The following is a 22,792-nucleotide window of genomic DNA, read 5'->3' on the forward strand; positions in this document are numbered from 1 at the left end:
TCAATTAATTACAATATATTCATTACAATCTATTATGTCATTATAGCTGAAATTTAAAAAAGTCATTTTGAGAAAAGTGAAGTCTCCAGGCAGCATCCTAATCAATTTAATCAGATTGCAATCATTTGACCAATTCTATACTGATTACTAAGTGAATTGAGAAGCATGCAGGGGTCATGTAGGGCAGAATCTATTTGTTTTTAATGAGTTTCCAATGTTTTATTTTGTGATTTTACTTCATTTGCCCTCCAGGCCCAATGTCATACTACCGGCTGCCAAATCACCTTCTATTTTGTGAATTATCCCATTGAGGGGTGTGTTCCCTCTTTTGAGAAACACTGCCTTAATGTTTACCCATAATACTATTTTAAGGGATCTTTGATGAAAAAGAAATCATAAATGTTTACCTTTGAGGTTTACCAAGACAGACATAAAACACTTCTGGCACACTAAGTATTTCTTGAGCCATCAACCACACTGCAGATGGGCCTCTTGTCTTCAAAAAATCTTTAAGGCTACAGTAAGTGTTCATTATGTTTGCATAAGAAATGACCCACAGTTCAGGTTCCCTTTAGTTTCAAGCACCTTCATAATAATTATTCTATTGTGTCATTTCTCTCTTTTTAGAGTAGGTACTGTGATTTTTCTGTCTGTTCCTTTAAATAATACTATTATAATGACCAAATTATCTTCATCTTAACAAAATAGAAGTTTCAGAGGCAAAAGTATTTGGGTTCATCTTACCCTAGGTAAGCCTTAGCACATATTTAGTGCTCTTACACAACATTCTCTCTGCGCTTCTCTGAACTAAGATTAGTTTTTATTAATACAGTTCTATAACCGAGATATATTGATGTTACTTTCTTATTTTAAAGCTTTCTGTGGTTTCCTATGTCCATCCAAATGTGCTTTGTTTTGGATGATTACTGTTCCTTTTCCCTGTGAACAGTAGTGAAGTCATTACTGAAACCTACAGACCAAGTTGTTATTTCTTTAACCTCTACAAGCAGTTGAATTTGAACTCCCATGCTAGGAAATGCTTCTCTTTTGATTATTTGATTGATTATCTTCGTTATTCAATCATAAGGGTTTTTTTAAGGGTGAAGCACAGTAAATAGGGAAAATAGGGGGCTTTTTAAACATTCCTGTCATATTCAAGCATAATCCCATTAACTACCTAGAATATGTTTAAAATAATAACATTTGTGTGTGTGTGAGATCAAGGCCCAATTTCAGGATTATTCCATTGCTCAGAACACAGAACATGCAGCTGAGGTATTCTCTCAAATCTTGTGGCTCCAATGATATAAATGAATGCTTTTAATATATATCCAGCCCAGCACGGATGCAATGATTTGACATTCGCTTTCATATTCTTTGGGTTTCAGCAGATCTTAAGAATCTAAGTACAACTCTGTTTATTTAAGAATAACTTGGCTTCTTTTTACAGGTTGTCCTCCTAATATTCAGAATTTTCTTTCTCCATTACATCCTACTTGATCATTATTAAAACAAAGATTCTTATTCTAGTATATAATAATACCACGCCAGTCATTGCTTTTTTCAAGGTGAACTTGTCATTGAATTAAGGAGTTGGAATTTTACTAACATTTTTATCAACACTTGCCAGTAATATAATCTATTAAAAAAATGGACCTTTCTCCCCATTTTTAATTCACCTTGCTTATCAGATATTTTCTTCAAATTATCTGAAAAATGGTCAAAAACTAATTCCATAAATTCAAACTCTGGATACTGAATACTCTTTGGCCCTTTGTATTCTGAATGTGTAAACCACTTCTAACATTGAAGAACTGTTTTAGAAAAAAAAATCATAAGTGTGATTTAAATTAACATTATTTTCAGGATGTAAACTAGAGGTTTTATAAAGTGGATCCAATCTGTATATCAATATCAGTAATATGGTATCCTATACATGATGTTTATAAGAGAAATATCTATTTGTGTACCAGCTGCAAACATGCAGTTGTTATGGGCAAATGAAAGGTAAAAAGCAGGTCATTTATACAGCACATTAAACCCTCTTCCTTTAATTCTCCTGATTTTCTTCTTGGTGTATCAAATAGTCATAAAAATACTTGACGTCTCTTTCTAAATACCAAACAAACACTGCATTTAAGAAGTGAAAATAAAGGCTTATACCTTTTCTAAGGGCTTCACATCTCCCTTCAATACCATCAAAACTGAACTCCTTGGTTCTAAAAGCATTCAATTTCCACTTCCAAAGCATAAAAAAGTGCTATATTTTCAAAACGTACTTATTTCAACAAATTTGCTTTACTAATGCAAAATTCAAAAGACTGCTCCCTTTTTCTTTTATATCAACATATTCTTACACCCAATTAATCATATAACCCCTTCTTAACATAATTTCACCTGAACATTACCATGGCTGTCTCTCACTAAATTCCTTTTTTTTGAATTAGGAAATGTGTACTTATCAACTGTGTATGTCTGGTAGTGATGATACAAACCTGTCAGCTATAGGAAAGCTCCATGAAGTAACCTGTCATCACTCTTTTCCCAAAATCAACCATAGCTTTCTGCGACTTCTAGAAAGCATCTAGTGACAGAAGTTATTGCTTTAATAGACTATCTTGCATTAGCACAGGTGCTTTTTGTGTTTCTACTTCTGGACTCTCCGTCATGCCCAGGTGAAATTCCATCCTCAAGCATGAAACTCACCTACAGGTTCATCTATTAATGGCTTGTACTAGAAGTAAAATACCTGTGTGACTCTCAAATCATGCTTTGGACTTAAAATTAAAAAAAAAGAAACTGTTTAAAAGATGTTTTTTCATGTAACAAATTGTTTTTTGTCCACAGTCTCTCAGTCCCACCCAGACCAGCAATAAATTTGGGGCTATGTAATTTCTAGATTCATACATCCAGTCTTTCTGGGATCTTTGCCTAGGAACAATTATTATATAGATCCACAGCCAAAAGTAAACTTTATAGATACATCATATTTATATAAATGATGCGTACAACCTATTCTTTTGTTATCGATCCAAGTAGACAGCAGGAACTCAAGACTACATGTTTGTCTTTGTCAGCAGGGACATGTTTTAAATCCATTTTAAAACAAGACAGTTAGAAATAGTTTACTTACTTTGTGAAGTGTTTTACTCTATTTAAGACTTTCTCCATGCTAATAAGTGATGATTCTGCCTGCAGTGATCTTACATAATGATTCTAGCTTTTTATTTTCAAAGAATGGAGGCAGCAGTCTCCTGCAATCCTCTTATCATCACAGATCAAGAATTCCCACTCACATCTCAACTGCTCTTAGATGTTCCCGTTATATTAAAATGTCTTAGTGCCATGCACATCAAAATCCACTGAAGATTATAAAAGATTTTTCTTTTTTTCAGTCAGCTGTACTAACTCTTGCTATCCACATATGTCTATTTGATTCACTTGTATATAAAATCATATGCCCACTATGAAGTCTAAAAGGCAAAAACTGCAGTTAGACTAAAGCAATATTTGAAGTGTTACTTTTTATAAGGTGACTCTTAGACATATATTTCAATAGTTATTCAAATTATTTTTACCAAAAGAAGCCAGAATTCACCCTGAAAAAATGGGGTTTGATAGTAGCAGAAAGAAAACTGAAAACTCATATGTCCTTCAGTGTTTTATAAACAAGAGATGAACTAATGTCATATAATACCAATATTCGTATTGTGTTGGCATTAAAAGTCTATAAAAGCATAAACTTATAAGTATTGATACTCACAGCTCTTAATAAAGCAATAGAATTTGATGGGAAAGATCAAGAGCTTTGTATACCAGAAAAAAATATAAAACTAAAGCCACATTTAATCAATTTATATATAAACCCAAACACAAAATTCAACCTAAAAAACAAAAGCAGTTAAGATCAGATTAATTCTTCTTTATTAAAATTTCTGGCTTACTTGTTCCTTCACTGTTTACTAAGTTAAGAAGCTGCAAAACTATATCTGCACTGGAGGCAAGGCAGCCTACTCTTCTGGTTGACAGAACATGTTTCCCAGGCAAATGGTTTATTTTTAAATAGCTTTTGTGAGTACAAATTATGTTGAAGTGCAAACTCTTTTTGCCTCCAGCTGAGGCAATTTGCTGCTATTACAGACACTGTTTCAACACCTACATGCCATGCCCTTCCTGTCACCTGAGTACCAACCTCTGTTTTGATGAGGGACATAAAATACTGCAGAACCACTGAATGAATGTACTTTCACTATTTTTCTCTTTTTCTAATGCTGAAAAAAAGCAAGTTCCCAAGCAGAAAAGCTAAAAGGGTCCTAATGTTTCTATGCATTTCAAAAAAAATGTTTACCATTTATTCCTCTCTAATGAAAAAGCTTACATTTTTGTCTATAACTACAGGCTTGTCTGAATTTTTAACAAGAACAGGCAAGAATCTTCCCAAAAATCCTTTTCATGTCATATTTATTTCCCTTTGATTTTGTTTTAAATGAAGATTCTATCATTAATCATATAAATTGCAAGAGAAGATAATTTGCACACAGAAAGATAATTACATACCTTATATTGGATAAGGAGACCATAAACCAAAATGTTTTTCTTTTTAGTTTCTCTTGCAAATTTCTTGATTGTAGTTATGTCTTCCATCCCAATGCTGAAAGAATTATTTTCTGAAATATCCAAGTGCACCTGCAAAGGAACAGATGAGGAAAAAACCAAAATCCACTTTTTCCATGGTGTGCCATTTTAGATTGATAGTTTCTAGCATTTCATTTTTATGTGTTTAGCACACATAAAAATACAGACTAAAAAAGGCTTTTCTGAGATAGCTTCTATTTACTACTGAATTCCACTAACACATTTTGGGACGTGAAAAATATTTTTTTCAAAGCAGAAGAAACCAACAGCCAGAACATGTCATGCATCTTAAAAATATTCAATTTAATTTGAGAACTAACAATATTCTTTTATAAGCTCAAGACTAACGTTCACAGGAGGTTTTTTTTTAGGTTGTTTTTTTTTTTTTACTATCAGAGAACTATAGAGTACATGTGTCTTTTGTAAGCATCTTGAAAGTTTTCAAGACAGAACTGAATTCTTTAAAGTTTCATCAGAAATTTACTATCCTTTCAGTACAGCCTATTAGTTGCCTAAATTGGATTAATTTCTAGATAATACTTCGAGTTTAAAAAACAGAAACTACTGTGAAAGAAGGTAGGGATATGACTATCCTGAGCTCTTGGGCAGGGAAAGGCAAGTCTCATTTCCATAAGGGACACTACACAAACATGGCAGGTCTTACAGGACCTAAACTGAGTTCAAGAAGTGTTTGGACAACACTCCCAGGCACATGGTGTGATTCTTCAGGTGTCCTGTACAGGGCGAGGAGTTGGACTTGATGATTCTGAGGGGTGCCTTCCAACCTGTCATATTCTATGGTTCTATGAATTCTCTCCTGGGTATCCTGTGCAGGGACAAGAGTTGAATCATTGTGAGTCCTTTCCAACTCAGAATATTTTGTGTTTCTGTAACTAGTATTTCCAGGGAGGTGTCAACCAGCTCAACCCTTTCCCAAGTACGTATTCCACATTTTAATCAATTTCCCTTACAAAGCTTCTATTAGCTGTAGAAATCAAAATTAAGGATGATGATTTGTACATATAAGGTTTCAGCACCCATTAATGGCAGAAATACCTTTATCCCTAAAAGAAAGAAAAAACATTTTTCTGGATGAAGGATTCCATCATATAAAACTCATCTGTGATTACTACACAGAGGTAGGGGTATAGCGATCAGCCCAGAGATCAGTGCTTGGGAAAATTATTTCAAGTCCTCTTTGTGCTTTATGTTCCATTTATACTGACAGAAAATAGGTCCTTACTCATTTTCTCTTGCAACACTTCTATAAAGAAGCTGTTTATTGCCTAAATACATACTCACAAGAAGCAAAGCTATTGTCTTCTACTTCAGTGTTAGATTAATTTTCACAGACACTCATTATTTTGTTATTTTCTACCCAAAACAAAGCTAAGTACTACTCATTTAGCGCTATTTACAAGAAATTATAAAAGCTATTACTTTGAGAGAACTTAACCTAGCTCCCCTCTCTGCTATTAACCTCTTTGACAGCTTTGAAATGAGATTTTTCTCAAAGTAACTTTGGTACTGAAATGCAAATAACTGTAACTACAGAGTTAAAGTATTAGCATTCCTTTCTTTCTAACCCTAAGCAAAGCAACAACATAAAACTCAAATCCATTCAAACCATTTACAAACATGAAAATGTATTGCTTAAAAAAGCAATGTCAATTTAAGAATACGGTTTCTCAGGTTACAGCATAATTGGAGAAGATACTGGCTTGATGCAAACAAATAATTGCCTGAAGTTCACCTCTGTGATGCCTATTTCTCCTGAAACATTAATCTCCCTTTTCTCCAGATCCAATTGCTCCTTTGGCTTACAGATGTCATGAAACAATCCAGTCAGGCACCAGAATAATGGATAGACTTTGAATCTGTGGCAACCGATAGGTGGGAATATGGATGGAAGTCATCACATCCAGTGCAGGCTCATCCTTTTACTGGATCAATGTTCAGTGAGCTGGTTAAACACAGAATCTGGCACTATAATAACATCTGTCATTTTTACAACTAAAGAAGATGACTATTGGAAGGAAAAAAAAAACCAACTTTTTTTTTTTTTTCTAATTATCAGATTATTTTTTAAAAGTTGCTTTTGTCATGAAATCAAAGAATAGACAAGAAGTTTCCAATTACTCAAATCCAACTACATTAGACTGTTCCTAGTTAAGAGTTTAGAATGGAAGCAGTTAGCAACTCTCCCATTTATTCTTTCAAGAGTTTCACTTTTGAGAGTAGAAAAACATGTTTCCCTTACAGCTGGTACCTAAGAACTATGCATTTAAATGTCATCATACTGCTTAAAATTCTGATTCACATTTGTCTGAGAAACATTAATATGTCCTTTTACATTGAAAGAAGGTGTATTATATGATTTTTCACCAACAATTCATTCAGGTAATATGTTGAAAAAGTATATAGGAAAGAATAAAGTTGAGGAAAATCCCACTCATGAGCCTTAGTGAAGAGGACATTCAACACTGAATTTAATTAAAGACTGATGAAGGAAGTTTAGAAGTTTCTGTCCCCCATACCATTTGTAATGAGTTTGAGAGATTAGAAGTTAAAGGACTTCAATACTTCCCAGTGATTAATACGAGACAATGATTTGTTAAGCTAATTCTTGTCACTCACTTAAAACACACCTTCCAGATCTCCTTTTCTTCCTTTCTTTTATTTCTAAAAGATAGTGTGGTACTTCCACCAGATACCCAATTGCAATTAGGCAACATACTTTAACAAATATACTTCAACCAGTGTTTTAAATATTAGCTACTGTTTCACCTAGTTATGAGATTTTCTTCCACTGTCTAGTTCCCAGAAATTTCAAGTAGTTGCCAGAAACAACTGATGGATCTGGAGTATAGTAAAGGAATTAAATATATTATTTTCTCCTAAGGCTATTTTAAAAGAAGTCCACCTAAATAATTTGTGCATACTTCAGGCTGCTCAAGCAAGTACACTTTCATTAGAAATGGTTCTGGGTTCTACAATGACTTCAAGACATAGTATCTCAGGGGCAAACCCCAAGTTTCATGGGGAGATTGTGTAAGAATTATTTTCACTTCTATTTCTTAGGAGATACTAAGACCAGAATGTTTATAGCTACAACTATTAAACCAAAGTTTTCACATTCCTAGCATCACACTAAAGAAAGTATTTAATTGGAATTAACTTTCAGACTGGAAAGTGCTATCAATCTGGCACAAATAAGCATGCTTTTGATGCATTAGCTAGTTGATAAACAATTCCAACTTTATCTTCACATTAAAAATTCAACACAGACAGAAATGATTTTTATATTCTTGATAAAGGACTAATGAAAACATTTTCAATCCAGAAAAGAGCATTTTGCACATCCAGTGGCCTTGTAAATGACCAACAGAATTGGACATGTAATTGCTCTGATTATGAAAGGTGGAAGTAATTTATCTTTGAAAATTCAGTAAAATAAAATTTTACCCTGTAGTTCCCCAGAAACAGGGTCAAGAAAAAAAGATGACCTAGAAACAAAGTGCTAAATATTTATACTGATTCTATGATGTTCATAGAATCACACTAACTCGCTCCAAGAGAACAACCTTCAGTAGGTGAGGATATAATAGGTATGCTAGGTTAGGCTCTACAGAAGGATCTGGACAGGCTGGATACATGGGCTGAGGCCAAGGTTATAAGGCTTGAGAGGGCAAAGTGACAGGTCCTGAACTTGGGTCACAACAACCATAGCCAGCACCACAGGCTGGGACAGAGTGGAAAGGTGCCCAGTGGAAAAGGACCTGGGGGTGCTGGTTGTCAGTGGCTGAGCATGAGCCAGCGTGTGCCCAGGTGGCCAAGAAGGCCAATGGCATCCTGGCCTCTATTAAAAACAGTGCAGCCATCAGAACCACACATGCATAGAAAAAAATAGAGCCACTTAATTCTGTTTCAACTGAGCATTCAAGCACAGCACATGCTTTGCAGCATCCCCAGCAGAGACAGAGCACAACAGCAAGGCAGGAGTTAAACAGTTCAGGGCAACCAGCCCACCACAATGAGCCTCTCACAGAAATACATAACTAATAAACTGTCATTTGTTAGTGTCAGTTTGTTTTCTGACAGCATGCAGTACATTTGTTGAAGTGAAAATGAGCTTCTTTAGAGACCAATTTACAGATTGAATTTAGAATTTTATTCTTAGTTAGCAGCAGTTTAAACCTAGCCTAACTTTAGAAAAAAATTAAATATTACTTATATTTATATTCAATATAAATTTAAAATAATTAATGAGATGCTTTCTATGGTAATTTACAGGAGTTACCTACCGAAATAAGGACAACTGGATATAAGAGAGGAGTATTTGATTTTTCCAACATATCCACTAGTTCCTGGATTTCTTGAATGGCACACCTTTTATCCTAAGTTAAAATAAATGTTTAAAATTACTGAAAACAACAATTATTTCATAAAAATAGAATTTGAAGATCTGTTATTTACCAAAACAAAAGAAGATCTATCACTTTTTTGTTTTGGGGGAGGTTTGGTTGATTAGCTGATTGTTATTATTATACTTTCAAGGTATCGTCTGTTAAAGTTATAGATGTTTGAAAAAGAATGAGATTAATAATATCAATAACCCTTTATATACATATAGAAAAAAAACTAAACAAGATTAAGGGTCTTGATTGGTCTCAGATATGGTTCATCTAAATCCAACCTGTTCCCATACATGGACCCAAATACAGATCACACAGCATGCACATGTCCACAATGAGAAACACTAATTTAGACCATGGTAGCAATGAATGCACATTTAGAGAACTTCAGGTATGACAGGCCTCTCCTTAAAATAATTCACTTCAGTACAACAGTTATGGAAGGAAATTTTAAACGACTTTGGGTTTTATCCCTCTTGCTCAAGAATTCACTGCTAATTAACACCACAGTGACAGAAGTGCAGAAGCAGAGAATGAACAGACCAGCATCTCAAAGGTCTAGTTTAGTGCACATCAGAAACACTAAACATCAGAATGGACCCAGTACATGAAGACAAAAATAACAAGCAACTTGCTATACAAATATTTATGATTTACTATTACTAGTTTAGGTGTAAAATAAAAAGCACGCATCCTCACTACTTACATTTACACAAACAAAATTGTAGCACTGTCCTGAAATGATGTTTTGTAGGTGGCTATCATTTTTGCTTGGAGATACTGAAATAGCTTCAACCTGATTAGACAAAGAAAGAAAAAAGTCAAAAATCCTAATTCAATCTTAACCCTCTGCTAAAGCTTCCACCATTGTGGCAGAGGTTGATGATTTAATATTTTTTATTAAATTTAAATTATTATTAAATGATTATTAGTAAATATTACTAAATTATTATTTCAACTACAAAAACTGAAAATTGCTCAAATTTCTGGGGCACTCAACAGTGAAGCATGGAGCCCAACGTATGCTGAAGTATACTGCTCAGAGTAGCCATTCCAGAAACAGCCTGGAAGCATCAGACATGAGCATTGCTGCCTGGGTTGGGATGTTCAGCTGTTTCAATAGACGAAAACACTGTCTGTAAAATGATCTAATGATTTTAGACCTCTAATTCTGAGAAAACCTCTACAATGTTCAGACATATAAATTTTATCTTCATGAAGTTAAAAATAAAATAAGTATGCATGAAAGACCAGGTGCACTGGTATTCCAGGATTCTGACCAGAACAAGAGTACAAGACTCATCTGGAGATTCTCCTTGAAATAGTTTCCTCAATGAATATTTTAAAATACTTTCTTAAGCACAGTCATACTTATTTTGTAACCTTTAACACAAGCTAAATAACTATCTTATCCCAGTTAAAATAAAAAGTAGATTTTACTGCATTATCAGCTTCAGGATTGCCTTAAGTAAAACAGTAAACCAGGTAGCAGAGAGTGAATCTATTCCCTAAGAGAAGATAACACTTCAAAACAAATTAAAAAATCTTGAAATTCAGGGGAAAAAAAGTCTTCATGTTACTTGCATTAAATCAGCAAATCCCACTGATTTATGGTACAGCTGAGTTTTATTTCTTCCCAAAACACATAGTAGAGTATCATAGCAAGCCACAGAAGTAACACACTGCTATGCTCCCTTAATTTGCTACTGAATCCACAATCCAAGTACCAAATAAATTTTAAAAGGTTTTGCAGTGTTATGTAAAGCTTGCATCTGTTAATTTTTTGTAATAATTAGGAGCTAAATTGTTTGCCAAAGAAGATTGGTTTGAAACCAAGAAGTCGATAGTTATGCTCTAAAGATTTTAGAAACATCTTGGACTCAAAATTTGATAGCATAGCCACAAATAGCTGACGTTTAATATTTTAAAATAAAAGTTACAGAAGGTACTAATTACTTAAAAATACTTGGAAAATGCAGTACTCCAGGGCTTACCTGGCTTGGACCTCTGAAGACATAAAATCAGAAATTCCTGGTACCTTTACAACCCTGCACGTACTTTGATGAACATGAGCCTACTGCAAGCCAGTGTCTTTTCAGAATGTATTTTGGAACATGATCCAAGGAAGAAGGCCTACTTTTATTTTTTCCTTTAAGGTCTTACAATATGTGATGTTTAAGTATTGCTGAGCATTTAAAAATTCCTTTAGTGTATCAGATTTTTTATTTAATTTCAACAATTTTATCAAGTAACACACTAGCATTTTTTGGCCACCATATTATCTAGCAAAAATGAAATTGAAATTTTCTGTTGGAAAAGTAAGCACAACTGCCTAAGAAGAAGCTTCAATAAATCATTAAATAACTAAAATGAATTCTTATTTGCCATTTACTATCCTATGCAATAGTACTTTTTTAAAAATTAAAATTAATATTAATCAATGTTATCAACTACATTAGAGAGCAAAAGGTACCTAAAAATACTACCTTGGTAAAAAGTGATTCTCACATAATGTTTCAGTGTTTAAATAAAAAAGGAGTATATGGATCTGCTTAATTACTTCTGGTCCTTGTAATAATTGATATTCTTTATTCTTTTTTAGTTATCAGATGCCCTGTACTGAATTTTCAACTTTATTCAATATCCACTTCCATAAAATCAAAAACTGATACCAGGACATTTGGAACCTGCAAATTTATTTCAATTATATCAGAATTTAAAAACACAAACACCAATGCAGCAGATGGACAATACAAACACTAAGAAATTGGTGATTTCCTACTAGTGAAATGCTAGTTCTTTTTCTATTTGAAAACAAATATTTTTATATCCTACTCATGGATAATTATCCAGTCATAAAAATGACACACAACTTCATCCAGTTGATTCTATTTCAAGTGACAGCAGCAGTTTGTCACTAAAGAAACAGGAGTATTCAGTCACAGAAGAAAACACCTTCAGCTCTCATTTAGGTTTGTTTGATTCAAAAGAAAGGGCTAAATAAGAAATTTAAGGAAAAACTCAAGTTATGTTATTCACAGTATGATGTCTTTAACAAAATATTCATTCTTTAGTCATCCTGTTTAAAGTAACACTGACTAAAATACTATTAAAGTACTTCACAAGCAATAGCTGAAGCCTTTAAAATTTCTTAGAAAATATTTTCTTTTCATTTTCTTTATCTTATTAGTTCAAATTTTAAGTCTTTTTTCCCCCTGTTATTGATATCATCATGTTGTTAGAGTCTCTCTCAGAAATCCTTCTAAGAAAATTTCTTTCTGTTCTTCTTTAGGGACATATGTAGAAGTTAATAAAAACTCCACAAATAAATATGGCTGCTACTGAGAACTGGAGTGTCAAAAATATCTAAAATGTTAAAATACTAGTCCCAGATAATATGTACTCTACTGAATGATTCCCAGTTGGTCTCTTATTTAGATCAATTACCTTCCAATTGCCCCTCTGAAAAGGCCCAGATTTCAGTGCGGTACATCTACGTTGCTTAAAATAATTATTTTGCACAAAATCAAATCTCTCTCACACAAGGTACTGAGAACAAATAGGCTTGTGCATATACTCTTTCTAAGGTTAGAAATTCTGTATATTGGTAAGCTTAAAAATAACTCAGAGGTTTTATTGTTTAAAAGGATATGGATAAGTGATGTCCTCCCACTAACAGCAGAATAGTTTACACAGAGATAAAAAAGAGAAACAGCAATTATCTGGTGTCAGTGAAATGGAAACATATTTCTGCCCCTTCATAGAGCTATTCAGACAAGAAAAGACCTTATTCAATTCTGCTATTTTTTTTCACTTTTAGATGTAGACATTGAATAGGTATAAAGCATGATTCCATGCTAAATACAATTCTTTCCCAACAAAAACTTGAATTACAATGCCAAATGGCACTTCCAGATATAAATCAGCAATACAGGTTGGTAGAGAAACATATCCTAATAATTAACACACCATGCAGAAGATCAACAGACATGAATAAAACCATTGTAGAAGTAACATCATGCAAATCAGAAAACCTGTATTTTTGAACAGTCTGTTTCTCTGGGTAACAGGAACACGTGATACCATTACATAAGATATAATTAAGAATCACCCCAACACGGATCTAAATTTGAGCAATTACCAAATGTTAATCACCTTTGGGAAAAGGAAATATGATAGCTCTATTAAAAAGAATAATGAAAAAAGAAAAGATAGTTAAATGCCAGAATACTATTCCATCAACATCCTAAACCAAAGACTCCTATGAGCATTCACTGTGAAGGAAATGTACCCTTATCACTATACAAAAAGGGTGATTAATTTGATTTTTCATTCACAGCTCTGCAGGAAAACAACAGACTCTTTAATTGGTTCAAACTTCAAGCCAGACTTCAAAGTAACAAAAGTTATTTCCTCTGTAACATATTTGTAACTATTTGGGCTTACTGAATTCATAAAATCTAAAGAAAATTCCCCCTCTTTGTCTGGATCCAATTTCTCCTTTAATCTAATATGGACAGATAAGTGGATCTGTAAGATCTCCCTATGCAGCACAACCGCACAGAAGATGCTTCCTTCTTGGTAACTTCCACACCTGGTGTTAATCTCTTGTAATAAATACTAGAGTGACACAGGAAGTCTCAGTTTCTGTTTTCACACTATTTAGATAATTTCTTAGGAGTAGTGGCAACCAGAAGCATCAAATTAATTATACAGTTGAGAGCCATAGAGTTGTACTTACTTTTATTTGGTTTTTCAGAGATTCAGGAAGGAGAAAACCTACTTGTGCAAGAGATTCCTTCCCTTTGGTGATAACACAAACTCGTTGTGATAGGTTGTCTGTGATCAAGAAAAAAACCTCAGTATTTCATGCAAAAATAAATTAATCCAGATTACTAGTCTGCTAAATATTATCTTCAGTCCATGTATTGTTTCTTGACAGAACATTTTGAACAGCTGCAAATTTAAAGGCTACAAGGTACAGTTAATGCAACTAAGTAATTTACATAATATACATCTCAAAATTCAACTTATATTTTATATGATTGTGCACAACATTAAATCATTACATAAGGCTTCTCCCCAAAGCCCATTTAAATCTATTGAAAGGTATTTGTTCAGGTCCACACTGACACTATCAAGAAAGCTTTTTGAAAATTTCATCCCTCTTATCACTTCAACAGATAACTAAATGCAGTGTCAGTAACTCTGAGTAAATAAAGGGGGGGAAAAAATAAAAAATCCAGGAGGATAACATAAATCCTATTCCCAACCATATATACTAAAAAATTGCCAAAGAAAGTTTATTGATGATCCTGTTTACGGAGACAGCAGATGTAACCTCAATAGCAAAGATCTTGGCCTGGGCAACTTCCTGGATCTTTTGCTGGTGGGGCAAAATACAGTATTTTGTTGCTACCAAAAACAACAGTGTGAAGTTATTACCTGATCTGTTCCACAAAGCCAGTATTTTAGATAATTAGGAATTTCTCTGGTTATTGACTTCAAGTTTTAGATTCAGTGAAAATTTGCCTTTCTTTAAGCCAATAAATCAAAATTCAAGTCTGAAACTGTCAAGTCTAATTCAGGACCTTATTCTTTAGATGCTGAATTAACACACAGAAAAAACCACAAGATTTCCAATGTTTTTGGGGTAGCCATTCCATAAGCTAGACATTTCATACATGTAAAGTCTAATTATTTTTAAAGCAGACTTCAGTGAAACTCCAGAGACAGAATTATACCAAACACCACCACAAAATAAATTAGGAGTGAAAGACAAGAAAAATTATAAAAATATGGGCTAACTGGTCTTCAAACAAGTCTGGATATAAACAATACATATTTGTTGCATGTGGAAAGTTATTTCTATAATTACATACCACACAATAAGTTCAATCAGATGTATAACTTCACTAGTGCAGAAACATCTCACTTTCTATTGTAAACTCACAGTCGTCTTTATAAAAATAAAGATCTGAAAATTAATTTTAAAGCTGCTGTAGAGTTAACATTATTGTGTAACTTGTGATTTTTAAGAAATTTTCTGTGAGCAGGAAAAGTGAATTAACCACTGAGAATTCCAAAAGATAATTAGAATGATTTTTTAAATCATGGATATTTATTATGTCCAATATTTATAACGTGACAACAAAAATAGTGGTGGCAACTGACTTTGTATTAAGTTAGCAAGCATGGGCAGGGAGGAAGAAAGGGAGAGAACAATAAACATCTGCTTATAAATCATCATGACCAGATGGAAGAGAGAATTAAAAAAATGCATGGCCAGTTCTCACAGGACTGGAAATCAGAGGATACCACAACTGTGGGAGAAATTATCTTCCCATAGATTCACTGGGCAAAAAAGTATACTGAACATGCATCACAGTTGGCTTCTACTTAATAGAGAATAACTTTACAGTCTGAAAAATGGGTGACCATATTGAATTAATTTCTTATCAGCAGAAAGAAACTAATGAGTAGATTGAAATCAGAGCAAGAGCCACTTGAATTTAGTACTGTATACAAAGTGCAGATACAAGATAGATATACATAATAAACCAGACTAGCATATCAGATTTCAAGAACTCAGACTCTATTGAACTAAATAATTTAATGAAGAAGGTCAGATTGGAGCTATTACAAAAATTCACATGTGGAAGAAGGCTGTGGAATCCAAAAAGGCACCGTAACTTAGGCTTAAATAGTACTTTTAAAAAAGAAGTCTGAATTCAACAGCATCAGAAGTATTCTCACAAAAGACTGCTCAAAGGCTGCAGCTATAAAAACTCATCTCACTACTCTCTCCAGCCCTCTTAGATCTCTAATTTCCTGTAATATAAATCAGAAAGGGGAGGCAATTACCAAAAAAGCAACTAAGATTTGCAAGCTGAGTTTAATAAAGAAGAGAGAAAAACCAATGAAGTGTGGAAAACTCTATTTTTTATTCAGAGAAGAAACATAATGTTATAAGGGGGAAGTATGTTAATAAAGTAGGAGAACCTTAAAGTAATGATAATACACATATTGAAAAGATGCTGCATGCTTTTAAATGATCAAGGAAATGAGTAAAGGAAGTCTGGGAAATCATCATTTATAAAATCATCATAGTAAAGCAACAGTTAATTTCTAGTTGAGGTTTGAAATTTAACTTCCATTTAAATCCAAACTGTTTTAAGTGGTAAAAAAGGTCCATATGTTAATTTAGACTGCACCTTTGCAGCATTGTGGGAAGGAAGACTGAGTGGAGCCTTCCTCCCCAAGACTGCCTGTGTTCTACTTCTGCTAAGACGATAGAGCTCTGTCACTCAGTGTAGTCATGCTGAACCCAGTGAGCACAGCTGGAAGTGCTGGCTCATAACTCCAGGGATTCCATGAGTTTTGCTGCTTGCCAGTAAAACTGGCTGTCTGCAGCATTTCATTCCTGGTTTTCAGAATTCTGTTCGGAACAGTCATTCTGGAAAGCCACGACATGGCCATGTCACAAAGAATTTTAATACCCAGCTAAAAACATTTTATTTTCATTGGACCGCTGGATAATTGAGGCTGGAAGGGACCTCAGGAGTTCTCTTGTTCAAACTCCTCAAAGCAGGATCACTCATGAGGTCAGGCCTGGTCACTCAGCCCCTTACCCTTCTGGCATATAATCTCTCCAGACAACCTGCTCACTGCTTGGTTGTCTGTTAAGGGCATAAGAGGTTATTCCCTTTATTGAGTTGGAACTTCCCTTGGTTGGGTTTTTGTGTTTCCTCCTGTCCTCTCACAATGAACCACAGTTCTACTTAACTACTTTCTGCCATAGCTTCCTTTTCATCTGCCCAATGCTTTTTTTAGTTGTTTTCTCACTATTACATAACATAAATATCAAACTCTCTACCTTGCTTTGGCTCCCTCTTCCTCCACTTATTTAAACTTATTGTTTCCCTGGAAATTTCTTCTCCCCAACACACATCACCCATTTAGTGTCAGCTTCATTCCAGCTGTACCTGATAGTGGAGTAGTGTTCCCTATTCACATGCATCACATTTGATCCCTTCCAACACTTCTAATATACACCCAGAGCATATTTTTTGCATGACATAAAAAGTAGTCAAAACTTTACGCTGTCAAATTTAAACATTCAATTTCCCTATCAGGAGTTTCCTTCATTAAAGCTAAATTTATTACAAGATTTCAGAATTTATTCCATTAAACCTATTTTTTTTACATCAGAAAACTTAATTTTTAATTTTTCCACACTCCTCTTTGATATCTTGAAAGCTTTAGATCACATTATTATTCAGCAACACCTGCCACAGTCTAGATCCTATCCTGGGATCATACCCAATTATAAATTAAAATGTGTGCATGTTTATGGAACTACCATAGTTAGATGATGTATTAAGTGTACTCTAATGGAAGACTTAGAAGTTTACCCTGAAGAGCATGCCACAAACAAGCAGCAATTAAAATAATACTTAGTTTGAATAAAGATAATAAATATCATATCCTAGAGAATTAATACCATAAGAAAAAAAATGCATCTGAATGGCAAATAGGTTTTAGCCTGCAGACATAATTTTTTTCTCTTAATTGCACATATATGTGTGTACATACACTTGGTTTTGGAAACATGCTCGTACCACATCATTCTTAGTCTGCTATTACAATTCCTAATATTTTGAAAGTACATCCTAATCATCAAAATGTTTTTGAAGCTTGCAGTAAATTCCAAGTAGTTAATTAAATTAATTAACTACTATCAGAATTCCATTTGCACTTTCTACATGTCAATGGCTTGACTGGCCTAGGAATTCAGTATGGTTTCCTCTGGTATCTTTAGAAACATCTTTGTTATGAGCTGCTACTACTGTAAACATAAGAAAAATTAAGTAAATACTGCCAAACATTCATTCACAATCAACAGAACGAGTTGAAATTGTTATTTGAATAATATAGGTAACCAAAAAAAAAATCTAACAATTTTTTGGTTGTTTATCCATTCCTCATGTCTCTGAAGCCACCAAAACTAAAAATCAAACTTGACACTGACCCTACTAATATTAGCAAACAGGAAAAAAAAGGAACATTTTGTGGTAGAAGGCAAGGGGAAAAAAAGAGGGTTGTTTTTCACCGGACAGTAGCTATTCCAAGGAGTATTCCCCATCTGACCGTCTGTTTCTTTGGCTCAGAGCAGAGAACAGCCATTGGTTCATGAGCATGCCCATGAAAATGCAGCCTACCTCTCATAATATCTCTGTCCTTTGCTAAACAAGACTTACCTCAATTTTTATTTTTATAAAAAGTCACATGGTTTCTTCACAGAACACAAGTCACAATATGTAGCACCCTACAGTCATAAACAGTTTAAAGACATTACAATATTTTTCTTGGCACTTGCAAAAATCATCATTTTATCTACATCAACAGATACTTCTTTAGCCAAATGTGAGGGCAAATTATCCAATCTGAAAATGCATGCTCTTGTAGGAAAGTAATTTATAAAGTAAGGCCCTTGAGAAAAGAAAAAACAAGAAGGAGGAGGAGGAGGAGGACAGAGAGTCAAACTGTAAGTTACAAACGTCTTCTGAGAAGCACCCATTTAAAGTTTACATGTTGGAACTAGAGTTCAAAGTTTTCTACCTTGAGGGCAGTAATCCTAATGGAATTTTTTTAGGATGTTTTGTATTAGCCTGATCTTAACTACATTTCTAGATGAGTCACCCTTATTGTAAGACAATGTTTTCTTACTTCGAGACTATTAAAAATAGGCGTGTGCCACCTTGTCTGCATACTCTACAAGTTTATACCTGCTTAACCAAAGAAAAGCATTAAATTTGCTGTTTATAAAAGTTATAAAAGAGACTTGAGGAAGTTAGGAAACTAAACAGAAATGTTTTAAGAAAACCGTCTCAAAAGAAAAATAACTCATTAGTCTATTTACATCAGTGAAACGTTTCTCTGTGTTGCCTTGAATAAGAATGATATGCATGCATGTAAATACCTAAGGTAAAACAAACGCTTGTAGGGATGCATGTTTTCCTTATTTCCCCCAAGTCAATTTTAGCCAGCCGAAATTGGTTGAATTCCTGAAGAAAACCAAAAGTTCTGATCACTAATAAATATAAACTGCAGATCGTATAAAGTTTGGAATTGTAGTCACAAAATTAATTGTGTACACTCAAAAGTTCTTAATCACTACTGAATTCATTCAGAGATAAAATGTGCATCCGATGCGGTAAATGGGTAACTTAATAATGAACAAATCAGCTATGGAGACTGAAACAGCAGTGGGGGGCAGTGTGAGGCCAGAGCCTTTAGAAACCAACACCTTCCTAGCCCATGCATTCAGCTTCTGGGACATCTCCAAAGGACCTTGAGAGAATGCAAGGTGGCATTTAGAGAGCTGGTATCTTGCAACTCAACTTGACAGTCATGTAGGACTTCCCCCTCAGGCACTCTACATGGCACAAAAAGTGATAAGCAGGAGCACACCACTCACAAGAGCATGTAGTGATAGGGCCAGTGGGAACAGCTTCAAAATGAGAATAGATTAGATTCAGATTAGATATTAGGAAGATATTCTTTACTGTGAGAGGGTGAGGCACTGGAACAGGTTGCCCAGAGAAGTTGTGGGTGCCCCATCCCTGGAAGTGTTCAAGGCCAGGTTGGATGGGGCTCTGAGCAACCCGATCTACTGAAAGGTGCCCCTGCTGATGGCCATGGGCTTAGAACTAGATAGTCTTTAAGGTCCTTTCCAACCCAGGTCATGCTATGATTCTGTGATTCTGCAATATAGCACCATGTAGTGGGTTCTGAACTCTCAATAAAAACAGACACTGTGATACAGTCAATCACCCAGCTTGTAGGAAAGGCCCAACTGAGCATGCCTTGGCTTGTAGGATGGTTGCCATTCTCCAAGGTGACCTGCCCTTGAAGGTTTCCCATAGAAGCAGCACAACACAGCAGAACATAGCTAATAAGATTTCTTCTGTAAAATTAACAACCATAAGACAAAATTATGCGATACAGGGGTACATCAGGATGATGCTCCAAAGGACAAAAATATATTCTTGCCTTAAATATGCTTTAAGTGTGGAATGAATGGTGCATAAATCATCTCCCTAATATTAATTTACATGGTTCAACTGTCCACTAACAAAATAATTCATGCTATAGCCACCTGAAGGTCTGAGATTTTAAGCCTTTGGAAGGGCAAAAAATAGATAAGGCACGACTTTCAAACTGCTGTCTTGGAGGACTAACAGTGCCAATTCAAAACTCCATTAAAGATAATTAATTATGTAAGATAACTCTGTTATGCAGTGTCCTAATTTACTATGAAGGATTCATTATACTGCTTGCATAACAAGGCTTCATAACAACGTAAGGCTTCTGCTTCCTGAACTCATGCAATGCAGCAAGAAGCAAATCTAAACTTCAACGATCTTAAAATACAGATCTTCATAGAGACCAACATAGTAAGTCCACTGCGATTACTGAAGCAGATAAATTGTATGCTGCCATAGCAAAGGGATATTAGGTAAGTAAAGGGATTAGCCTGATTGACCACCATGAAGGTCTTCATTTTTACTTTAAACTACACAAGCTTTTTATTATAAGCAACAGATGGAAAAGATCGTACTGGCATTAAGGAAAAAAAAGTATTAACATTACATATACATATATATATATATATATATATATATATATATAAAACCCTAATCTCATTTAAAGATCTATGAGATTATTGAAGCCCTAGTATACACAGGAGCATGAAAAATCATTTGGATGAAGGTTAGTTTCATTCCAGGTTTGTAATTTTTTGACCACTGAGGAAGTCTTCCACTGAGGAAGGTTTCATCTTCTTCACTGTGCCCCATCTGGCATCTATAAACACTGCTAAGATCCCTGTGAGACTTCTCCTCTCCAGACACAACAGTCTATGCAATGAAGCCATAAGTTTTAGCTTTTGTATTTTTCAGATTCTGTACTGCCTTAATGTCTGACTCTGAACTTCATATAAAGTGTTAGTAAGTTGTCTTCACAGTTCAGTTAGACAAAACAATCCTTTTCCAGGCTCAGAACCAAGAACACCGTTGCAGCTTCAGGCACAAGTATAAACAACAGCAAATTGAGGAGAGCAAACTGAGAGGATGGGACTTCACAACCTGAAGGTGTAATTGGACAATTAACCCCAATATGTAAATGGACCGAAACTTATAAAAGTGTGAAAACTCATGACCATTCATCCATCTTGGGTCCATCTTGGGTCAAACTGCAGCCAGGCTCTTGTACTGCCCAAAGTGTATTCTTTGAAGGCCTTTTAATAAATACCCATATTATTCCTTTAACTCTGCCTAGCCTGTCTTCCAGGTAGCCTCTCTAGGCATCAACAGCATATCCTCATTTGAGAGATGTTCCACTACTTAATCATTGTCATGGCTCTTTGCATGATTCTCTTCAGTATGATCATCTCTCCCCTGATGTGGAAACCCAGATTTGGACCCAACACTCCAGATGTGAGCTCACCAGTGCTGAACACAGAGGAAGGATCACCCTCTTTAGCCTACTGTAGCCCAGGGAGCTGTTGGCCTTCTTTGCCATAAGGGTATGTTGCCAACCCCTGCTCAATTTAGGGGTGTATTGCCAGCTCCAGTTCAATTTCTTGTCTACCAAGACCTGTCAGGGCCTTTTTTTGCAAAGCTGCCTTCCAGTTGTTCAGTCCCCAGTCTGAAATGGTGCAACTCCAAGGGCAGGAACTGCATTTCCCCTTTCTGAATCTCATGAACACCTGTTCACCCATTTCTGCAGCCTGTCAAAGTCCTTCTGAATGGCAGCACAACCACCCAGCCTATCAACTACTCCTCCCAATATTATACTATCTGCACACTTGCTGAGGGTGCCCTCATTCAGATCATTAGTGCAGATTTTAACTACCCCTAGGGTAGACCACTAATGACTGGGCTCTAACTGGACTTGACTCTTTGAGCCTGAAAGTTCAATCCACATACACTTTTCTAGTCTGTACTTCATCAGACTGTCAATGAGAATGTCATGGGAGTCAGTGTCGAAAGCCATTCTGAAATCAAGTCAACCCTATCCACTGCTTTCCTCTCATCCACCAAGCTGTACATTTCATTTTAGAAGGCTATTGTGTTGGTCAGGCATAATTCCTGGTTTGTAAATTCGTGTCAACTACTCCCTGACACCTTTTCTTCAAAATGTTTGGAATTCCTAAGCTTGAAAGCTAGGAGTGTGGGACTTCTAAGAATACTACAAAAAGTAGGATTTTAAAAAATCTCAGGCTTCTAGCTATGAAGATGAGAGCCCATTGACTGTCAGAACCAGAAATTTCCATGCTTCCCAGTTCTACCTTTTTGATTTGTGCCTGAAAATTTCACTTAAGTAGTTCTAACAATGCATCTAATATGAAATATTTGCCCACTATAATAACAAGAGTGAACAACTAGCCAGTCAATCACTGTGCCCCAATAGCACACAGGTTTTGCTCTGATTTTCTTAAATAGGAACCGCAATTTTTGTTCTCTGGAAAGGAATTTTTAATCCAAAGGGAAGTCCCTTTCTCTTCATCAGTTTCTAGGGTTTTATCCCTCAGTTTTCAACAAGGACTCAGGCAAGAGTCCCCTGAATCACTGCCTGTGAGTTTACAATAACAATCTCATTATACAGTATTTGAGAATTTTTCCTTCCTACATTGTTTTTAGAGGGAGTCCACCTATATAAAGGCTAAATCCATTCTT

The 22,792-nt window shown here is 35.0% G+C and overlaps 1 protein-coding gene across 2 annotated transcripts in view; it reads right to left on the bottom strand.

The window, feature by feature from the left end:
• The window catches only part of CRPPA (CDP-L-ribitol pyrophosphorylase A), a 109,519-nt gene that overhangs the window by 40,597 nt on the left and 46,130 nt on the right, over positions 1 to 22,792 (bottom strand). The window contains exons 6-9 of one of the 2 annotated variants that reach the window (XM_083860647.1): positions 13,834 to 13,889; positions 9,757 to 9,846; positions 8,940 to 9,032; positions 4,558 to 4,686 (exon numbers count right to left, since the gene is read on the bottom strand). In XM_083860647.1, coding sequence (XP_083716773.1) covers positions 4,558 to 4,686; positions 8,940 to 9,032; positions 9,757 to 9,846; positions 13,834 to 13,889 — 368 coding nt within the window. Of the gene's footprint in view, positions 1 to 4,557; positions 4,687 to 8,939; positions 9,033 to 9,756; positions 9,847 to 13,791; positions 13,890 to 22,792 lie in introns of both variants that reach the window. The other variant, XM_083860646.1, reaches the window with a different exon arrangement.

Source organism: Zosterops lateralis, assembly GCF_965231275.1.
Source record: "Zosterops lateralis genome assembly, chromosome: 1".
NCBI classification, from domain to species: domain Eukaryota; kingdom Metazoa; phylum Chordata; class Aves; order Passeriformes; family Zosteropidae; genus Zosterops; species Zosterops lateralis.